This window comes from Penaeus vannamei, chromosome 31 (genome assembly GCF_042767895.1).
Source record: "Penaeus vannamei isolate JL-2024 chromosome 31, ASM4276789v1, whole genome shotgun sequence".
In the NCBI taxonomy this organism is placed as follows: Eukaryota; Metazoa; Arthropoda; class Malacostraca; order Decapoda; family Penaeidae; genus Penaeus; species Penaeus vannamei.
In genome coordinates, this window is record NC_091579.1 from 30,090,384 (window position 1) to 30,100,383 (window position 10,000).

At 32.4% G+C, this 10,000-nt stretch overlaps 1 protein-coding gene across 4 annotated transcripts in view; it reads left to right on the top strand.

The window, feature by feature from the left end:
- The window catches only part of LOC113822660 (uncharacterized Golgi apparatus membrane protein-like protein CG5021), a 10,742-nt gene extending 2,166 nt beyond the window's left edge, over positions 1 to 8,576 (top strand). The window contains exons 2-8 of one of the 4 annotated variants that reach the window (XM_027375198.2): positions 1,519 to 1,551; positions 3,924 to 3,991; positions 4,201 to 4,355; positions 4,799 to 4,878; positions 5,132 to 5,245; positions 7,176 to 7,316; positions 7,582 to 8,576. In XM_027375198.2, the coding sequence (XP_027230999.1) occupies positions 1,519 to 1,551; positions 3,924 to 3,991; positions 4,201 to 4,355; positions 4,799 to 4,878; positions 5,132 to 5,245; positions 7,176 to 7,316; positions 7,582 to 7,638 (648 nt within the window). In that variant the 3' untranslated portion in view covers positions 7,639 to 8,576. Of the gene's footprint in view, positions 1 to 1,518; positions 1,552 to 3,923; positions 3,992 to 4,200; positions 4,356 to 4,798; positions 4,879 to 5,119; positions 5,246 to 7,175; positions 7,317 to 7,581 lie in introns of all 4 variants that reach the window. The other 3 variants (XM_027375197.2, XM_027375199.2, XM_027375200.2) reach the window with 3 other exon arrangements.
- Positions 8,577 to 10,000: the final 1,424 nt, after the last annotated feature.

Genomic DNA, 10,000 nt, shown 5'->3' on the forward strand with positions numbered 1-10,000 from the left:
ACTTCATTTGGAGTTGTTTTAATGAGCTTGAAGCTTTTATAGTTATACAGTATGCACTCTTCTTCCCTTTTCTAGAAGTCCGTTTTTCAGTTTATGCTCATGATATTGAGCTTATTATATACTTGATAAGCATTTAAAGTAATCTAGTATGTGCAGGTAATTCAAGGGTTAGCATGCTGCTATAACAAGGTCATGTGTCATAATCCCCATTCAGACCCACATTTTTTACTTGCAGAATGTTAATTTGACATGGTTTTGAAAAAATGAAGCTTGAACTGTACTTACATGAGGCACAAAAGCATTGAGTTAGTGTGGAGTGTTTGTATATTGTAAACTAGGCATCAGCTTTGGTAATCACTTTTCTTTTTTCATGATCAGTACAGAGCTTCATCCTTCATAAAAGGTCACAACAGGCCTGTGAAGTATTCATATTCTGTCTCCAATGAATGTGATATATTCAAATAAACAAGCCACTGTTCTATCTTTTAAACATATGGAATATTGGCTGGTTGATTTAGGGTCAGTCAGTTTCAACTTAGATTGGATGCCTCGTATCCAGGGCGAACATATGGAAAAAAATTCTCCATTGTTCATGTGTTAGATAAGGTAGACAAGTATCCATGACTACTTGGCTGGTCCTTCATATTTGTGTCATCTTTCCTCACTCCATTCTTAAGTAGGCTTTAATGATTTTATATCACAAACTTAAAAAAAAAAAAGTGAAAATAGTATTGGAGTTAGTATTGTGTCTGTCTTTGCTGATGATTATTATTTTATTATCATGTTTTTATTGTATATACATACTTTATTGTTAGTCTTTTATATTATTAACTGATTCTTTTATTCTGTATTAAATGTATATATATTGGCACTTTTGTTGGATGTGTATAAAGCTTACTAACCCTGTATATGTGGCACAGCAATATGTGGCTTACCACCGTGTCCTGCATTCCAAGTGATGAAAAAATTAGCAATCCCTAAGAGATTTCGAGTAAAGATAAACAAAAAGAAATCTAACATGAATGATTAACCAACAACAAAACAACATCAGCAAGTGCTTAGGTTACCAAGAGAAAGGGGTCACCACAGAGTGCTGATAGCATGGAGGTAACCATCAATGTTCAAGGAAACATCTTCACAACATACTATTATTCTAAGAGGCATTAATTCTGGTGAATTACTAGGCTTACTTGACCACCATTTATGGAATATCCAGGACTGAAGTTATTTTTATTATTACGATAATGATAATATTATCTAGAGTAATAATGATAAAAGAAAAAAACTTTTCAGTGGATGAGTAAGAGGCCGTGGTCAAGAAAGCCTTACAATTGGCACTTTAGTTTGCAAGCATTGTGGAGCCACCACACATGCAAGTGAGAGGCATTGCTTTGATAGGCAAATACACTGTTGAGTTTGTGAATTAAGAGTGACATGGTTGGAGATGTAATGGATAATTTAAGTAACATTATACATTAGAAGATCATACTAATATTTTTTGTTTCCTTTCATTACTAGAGTTCTATAATGTATGGGGAAGATCTTGATCAGGTAAATGATTGTATTGTGTATATTTAGATGCTTTTTACTGTCTGCATGCATCATGTTTAATGCTGCTGAAGTAGGACCAAATTGATAACCAAAATACATTATTCGCATATGTTTTTGGTAGATGTAATTATTTTGATTTACTGCAGTTACCCTTGTTATTTATATTTTGCTTCATCATTATCAGTACCCTGATTTTATGATTTTATTACTGAAACAAAAGCTCTGACAGAGGGAGAGGTACATAATAGACGGAGAGAAAAAGTAACTATTTGAAAATATGCAAAGAGGAATCTTATACTTGAACAAACTTTAATTTTTTAAGAATTTCAATTTGAGAAGCTCAGACCCACTCATTCAGTTAAGGTTGTCATGAAAACACTTATCACGTTGAAAGTACGAAAAGTTGCATTTTTTTAATTTCCTCTCTTAGTCTACAAATATCATACATACAGATTATTGATTTCCAAGGAATTAAGATTATCTCCCCCCAAAAAATAGCTAAGCTTCATAAAACATAAGAGCTTTGCATCTAACATCTTCCAGCCTCAGTTATTTATATATACAGTAGATGAAGAAAATGAGTTTAGCTTCTACAAGAATTAGATCTTGACAGTTTTGTTTACCCTTATTACAATAAGAGAGAACAGACTGCCAATACTAATTCCTTGCATTTGATATCCTCAGGAATTCCTAACAGGGGCATTTTTTATAAAAGGAAAAACTTTTTTTTTTTTTTTTTTTTTTTTTTACTAAGGTACGGTATGTAAATTTTCCAGTCTTTTTTTTTTTTATAGAAAAGTAGACATATATAATTGAGTGTATATATAAATATATATATATATATATATATATATATATATATATATATATATATATATAATGTATATGTATATGTATGTATGTATATATACACTTTTTTGTTAATGATTATCAATTTATTTAATCTTATCTATCTTAAGTAAAGTTGCATGTGCAGTAATTCTTAAAAATCTTCGGTATCTTTTGCTTTTGGCTGATTATTAACTCCTTACTAATACTCCCATGCCTCGTACAGCCTGACCATATTTTGTATGTTGTAAACTACTGCTTAATGTTGCTTCTTCCTTGTGTTTTCAATACTAATTTTAGGTATGTGTACATCATATGAATTAGCATTTGTTTTTTGGGTATCGTTGTTGTGATTATTGCTTTTTTACTGTTCTTAATTTTTTACTGCTATTCATTTTCTTATTTTTTTCAGATTATTGTCATTTTTCTTATACGGTTTAATAAGATGTCTTTGAAATATTTGATGTACAATAAACAATACTTAATAGTTTTATATAGTTGCTGATCTGACGACTAAGTAAGTATTTTATGTTACCTGTAGCTTCTGCAGAACTAAGTGGTTCACTGTCATAGTGGCATGTGGTTTATTTGGGGTAAAGTGCTTAGTTAAGATTCAGATTCTCAGGATCATGAACTTATTGTAGGGCAACACCTCAGTGAAATGATCATCGATAAATGGGAGCAAATGTCTTTGTGGTATAGACTGCTATCTGATTGATTTACTAATAATAGATTCTTCATTATTATATTGTCTGTTAGTCTGCTCAGACCAAGTCAAGTCATAGTTAATATTTAAGTGTTGGCCATAGAATCACTAAACATCCAAGTCAAACTAACACGCAACAAAAAAATTGGACACTCAGGTAGCAAATTATTCACATTTGTGATTTTCCTTGATATAAAGAATCATCATGGATGATTTTGATCACATTTCAAGATTTATATATATTTTTTGTGACTTAAAATATAGTCATATCATATAAGTAACTTAAAGTTGTTGGGCATACATAATTTTATTTTACTTAACCTATTACAGAACTTTTAAATACCTTTTTTTTTTCTTTCTTTCCTTTTTCGTCCATTCAGACAAATAAGAAAAAATTTCTTCTATTTTTTTTTTGCAGCTTTCACATGCTTCTCTTGCAATACATGGAAAAAATGAAGTAATTGTTTTTCTGAATATTTGTAGGACTTTTCAACTTGTCTTGATATTGTGTCATTCATTGGATCTTGATAGCTGTGTTATTTAGTTAATTTGTTTTCTACTAATGACTGGTATTTGTACACTTGTTTGTTTTACTTCAGTCCAAGGCATCCCAGTTCTAGGGAATAATCAGTGAACGTACTTCCCTTAGCATCAGCGATATATTTAAGACCCTTTGAAAAGCGATTCAAATGTCTTTTGATTTTCCATTTACATCTGTAAAAATTGTGTATGTTTTATTTACCCTTTTTGTTTTCTTAGGTAAAAGATATGAATGACTGTAGTCTGCTTATGCTATTGTATTTTTTTGCCTTTATTGAAATTATTATAATTTTTTCAGGTACCTCTTCTAGACAATGATGACACGCTTGGCTTTGGAGAAGAAGATGAACCAAAAGGAAAGCTCAAGTCAGTACTTGATTTTTATTTCTTCATTTCAATTACTTCAGTCTTTCATTCATTTTGTTACATATTTTTCTGTGTCTTCTATCTAAAATCTATTATTAATTATTCATCTACAATGTTTAGGAAGGGATTTATATTATAGCTGTTATGTTTTGAAAAACATTAAAATAAAAGACAAGGAGAAAGCCTTGATGAATGATTTTTTGTTGCAGGCATCCAGTCGTCACACTTTTCCATCTGATTTTCCGGGTGTCAGCTCTGGTGGTTTATCTGTTTTGCGGTTGGTACGGCAGTGGATTTATTGGTGCTTTTGTGACCATCGTCCTACTTGTTTCAATGGACTTTTGGACTGTAAAAAATATTACAGGTCAGTATGTACTCTGTATTTTCTTAACCTTATTATGATATTAGATTCATACTTCTCATTGAACACCTTCCAAAGTCTAATAGGGTCTGGCATTGTTTTTTTTATTTCTTTTGCTTTCAGCTTCATTTTGTTTGACTTCCATTGATGTCAGAAAGTTAAGCTGATTCTATGTATGAGAGAGAGAAAGAGACAGACAGACAGACAGACAGACAGACAGACCCACCCACATATATACGACATGCACACACATGCTCAGGCCCTAACATGCATACACACTCATACATACATACATACACAAATGTGCCTGTTTTCCTGCTATGATTTCCACAAACTGTTTGTTAGGTTTTCATGTATATGTGTGTTTTTCATGGCATCTGTTGATTATGCCATACATTGAAGGCATATTTGATTACTTTTTTTATAAAAAGTAATTTCTTTTACAGGGCGTCTCATGGTTGGCCTTCGATGGTGGAACTACATTGACGATGAAGGCAAGAGTCATTGGGTATTTGAAGCTCGAAAGGTAAATTTCAGTATCAGAACTCAACTCGTCTGAATTTTTTAAATAGTTTTAGTGCATAGGAATAGATGCACAAATATATAGATATCATATTTGGTCAGTTTGATTAAGTATTGTTTTGTTTTTTCTTCTTCAATCATTAGATTTTTTTAGACAAATTAATTATAACCATGAGATTGATTTTAGCTTTATTAATTAAATTTAGTGAAAAATATGTCCATAACATGCGTTTGCCTGATGTTAGGGTGGTCTTCAGGGTCGAGTGTCGCCAGTTGAAGTGCGGGTCTTCTGGGCTACACTTGTGGCCTTCCCGGTTCTTTGGTCCATCCTCTTTCTCATTGCAATCTTTTCACTGAAGTTCAAGTGGGCTGTAAGTATAAATGATGTTTTGTGTTTTGTTTTGTGCTTATCACAGATAGTCGACTTATATTCTGTTGTCTCCACCTATGTATTTGTATATTGGAAAGTATAATTACTGCAACTGCTAGGAAGGTGGCTCCAAAATTACCAGTGACAACTTGAGCAGCACTTGTTGAAAAATAAGGAAAGTATGGTTGGGGATATGGAACTTCGTAATTTTTATACCACCATTTTTTAAATAGTATTGCTTGAGGCATCACAGATAATTTTTGTGACCTTTCAGAGCAGTTGCAATTTGTGGTTCTTTTGAGTTTACAGAATAACCCCATAATGATGATGGACATATATGTCCATGCTGTGCATAGCATGATTAAACTCATTACCAAGTAGAATGTAACTCTATGCCAGGTCCAGTCAAGCCTGCTCTAAGTTGAATAAGTCACGGAGGAGTTACAACCCTCAGTGATTACAGATTTACAGTGCCTCAAAAGCAGGGATGAAATAACTTTTCAGCCTCATTTGCTGAAAATTGTGTATGCTAGAGCCAAATGTTTCAATAGTCTGGCAAATGTGTATTTCCTGTGCTTCATTTTATTCCTGAACCTGCTGGCTGTGTGGGGCACCCAGCATGTGACATATCACAGTGAAGTTATAAATTTCCCAAATATAGTTAACTACAAAGTAGTCTAAGAGTGCAGATTTCTAGATACAAAATAAATAAATAAATTAATAAATAATAATAGAATTTCATATATAAATAGAGGGATACAGAAAGAAACAGACAGACAGATGGACAGACAGAGAAAAAGAGAGGGAGGGAGGGAGAGAGAGGGAGACTACTGTGTATGTTCCAGAAGTTTTTTAGGGAAAATAATTTGTAGCAGACTTATTTTAATGAGGGCCACAACAGTAAAGGAAAGTCTACTACATATACTAATCTAGATTGCCACCCAACTGTAATAAGTTATTAACCTTTAGACTCCATAAGACATCAGGTTCACATCATGGCTGACTTGGTTGTGGCTCTGGGTGATGGGGTGTCCATGTCATGGCCAATTTAGGCATGGCACAAGGTGATTGATCATTAACATCATGCTACTTTGATGCATGCATTACATTTTATGCTTTTTCTTATAAGATACCCTCATGCCCTGGGCCTTGTTAGAAGGAAAATGGGAAGTGTAATGTTCTGTTTGGCTATTGTTATGCATAAAAGGTGATATTTAGTATATAAATCATTCACCTGCTATGACTGGAAGATGTCACACACTGAAACATTGCACTCTGTTGCTGTGAACCTGTAACCTTCGCTCTGGTTTACATGATCAGTCTCCTTGTGTTATCTGCTCAGGATGTCATATGGCAGTCTACCAGTATGACTGTCTTATAGTATGTCATATCGTGCTCTGCCATTCTTGGAGTATGACACAGAAAAGAGAAGTAGTGAAGCAGTGGGAATAGTAGCCTTGTATTTAACTGCATACAATGTACATAAGTAGATTTACAAAAATGAGAGAATCCTTTTTTTTTATCTGTCATTAAACCCCACATTTAATTTTGTACACAGTGTATAACAACCTAATTTGAAATGAACTTAAATGCACATAAGCAGGTTGCTACAGGTTTGATCTAGCTGCTCAAATCAATATCATACATCTCTGAATATGCAAAAACATCTAAAATCATGTTTTGGGTACATGTGATATGAAAGTAAATCATATCACTTTGTTGGTTTAGCATGGAGGCACTGGGTTAATGATGTATAATCCTACTGGCACACCTCTTTGTTTGAGGCAGTAGTGAGCAGTCTTGTACTTTTGTTCAGTTGTAAAGAACTAAAATTCTTTGGATTCACAATTTATCTAAGAATTTTACTTATACATCCATGTTATGTTAAAAAAAACACTGAAGATATTATAAAACCTTTTTTTTTTTTTCAGGTAATTGTGTTGATTGCCCTTACTTTGAGTGGAAGCAACATGTATGGATATATTCGCTGTAAACTTGGGAAGTCCGATAGTCTTACAGAATCAATGAAAAGTATGGCCACTGGATTGGTGCAAAAGCAGATGCTCGGCAGTGTAAGTATTAACAGAAATTATTTTTAAGAAAATTAAAACTGCATAATATACATGAATTATCACTTTATGAACACAGAGATGTAGATTTTTGCTGTATCACCGAGAAATTACTCTCTCATGGGTTATATATTTCAGTAGAAAGTCAAATATTAACAGAAGAATCATCAATAGCAGTTTAAACAGAAGAGGAAAAATAATACTAACTGTGTCACCAAGACATATGGCAAGAAACTAAAAGTATCACTCACTACTTTGTGTATTTCAGGTAACCAACATGTTTGCCCGCACACCCCCAACCAATGCTCCAAGTAGTACGGTGTAGTGAAGAATGGCATAACCTATCAAATCTCATTATTGGTGTGGAATTTTTGTATAAATGATTTATATCTAACTCCTCTGATTGTAATAGTATTGGTAGAAGTAAAGTATTTAGTATTTTTACAATTTTTCAATGAGATTTTCCTCATCAAGCCATGTTGACAAATTGTTATGATACACCATTAAAATATTCATGTAACAAAGAGGTGAATAAAGTACATTTGAGAATTTGGAATGGTTTGATTATATGATATACAATGAACGAACAACTCTCTATGTATGTATATGTATGTTCTGGTGGTATCTATATTTATTACTGTAAACTGTTGTAATCTGAAGAAGTGCCTCTTTTTCACATAATTAGTTTACTTTGTTCTGTCATTCCAATCTGTAATGAAAGAGAAATTCGTTATTGCCTTGTGTGTGTGATTGTGACTGTAGGTTTCATTACATGTATATATTTTATGTTATATGCTGTTTTTCACAGGTTGTATAATAGGAAACTTTGTTCGGCTAATATAAAAATCAGGCACAAAAATTACATATAATAAAGAAGCGGAACTGCACAATAGTCTGGTTTAGATAAATACAAAGTTTCACCTTCTGTACTTCTATCTGTGGAAGATTTGTTTTGGTTTTCTATTTGCATATGGTAAGAGTGTGCGTGTGAGGGAGTGCCAGCATTATTAAAATTAGTTCAATAAAAATATATATATACATATATACATCATAATTTACTTGCTTTTGTCAGTCTTATCAGATACAATGTTTTGTTTAAACACTATTTACAGGTATGAATGGCATCCCTATGCAGTATTTTCTTTACTTGCTACTATATATTTTTTCTTTTACTGGTGATGTTCAAGAGTGCACCTTTTCAAATATATTTTTAGTATGTAAATCAGATAAATTATACGTGATTTAAAATGCCTTCCAAAACAACAGTGTCTTTTGTTAACCTATTTGAGCCCATATTTTATATCTTAACTTTAATTCTAGTAGTAGTTAAAGAGCTCCTAAAAGATACGTGATGATGAAGAGCTGCTAATTTTGGAGTATTCTTAGTGCTGTCATTGGTGTTGGAAAGCTAGATGTAAACATACAAGATTCAGTATGAGAAGAAATACAAGAAAAGAAAATACTGAACATGGAAATAAGACTTGTTGATTTTCTTTCGTTACTTATCAAAATGTAACCTCTTAATCTATAACAATATTACCCTCTGTGATGTGTGAATGGAATAAGAAATTCTGTGAAAACTTTCTTCTTATACCTAAACAAGACATGAGATTCATCACATGTAGTAAGAGAAATGTCTATGTAATGCTTTGAAAATTCATTAACTCCTAGAGCAAAAATCCAGAATAAGACAATAAATGTGCAGTTTTATTTTCACATGAGTAGTATACATTTAAACATGTGCTGATTAGGGACAATTCTAATTAATTATCTCTAAAGAAACAAAGAGAAACTTAAATTTGAAAGTATGGTTATAAGACTTTTGTAATATCATTAACTTTTTCCATCTAGTAAGTGATAAATACATTTTCACATGTTCTACATACCTTAGTGCAGTATTTCTCAACATGGGATAAAGAGAAAGGTCCTAGGAGGTAAAATGAATAAATTATTTGAAAAAAACAACAACATAACAACAGACTCCTATACAAGTATATATTTTTTAAATCATGTTACAATTTACTGCAGTAATCACCATGGGGCACAAATTTCACAACTTTTCAAATCATGTTTTGGTTAATTCTTTCCCATATCCAAATGGCATGGAAAAGTAGGATGGTTGGACTGGCTGAAGAGACTTAGACAGTAATGTTTGGAAGAAACTTGCATAATATAAATAAAATTGCAATTATATGATTAAAGGAAAGTATATTTCAAGTGCAATCTATTATATGAGTGTGTTACAGGAATAGTTTATGATGCAATGATGATAAACATTAAAATGAAGTAGATAAAGTTATTAAGATGTTACATTTTGATAGAGATAATATTTTCTGGTATGTTTGTGTGAAATAATTAGAAAGAATAATAATCAATCAATCCATAAAGCATCATATTATATGAATAAAGTGAATTATGCATGTGGAATTGCTGTAAGCATACTATACTGTCAAAATTTTTGAGGGAAAACTAGAGACTTCATATTTTGTGGGTTCTAACCGATTCTTCTTTGGTAAGGACGCATGAGTACTTGGCTAATGTATTTAATAACCTTTTGGGAGGAGGAACAAAGTGTGAGAGAAGAAGGGAGACAGACTGGGAGCCACACAAATCTGAACCACTGTCTTAAATATACACACACACACACACACACACACACACACACACACACACACACACACACACAC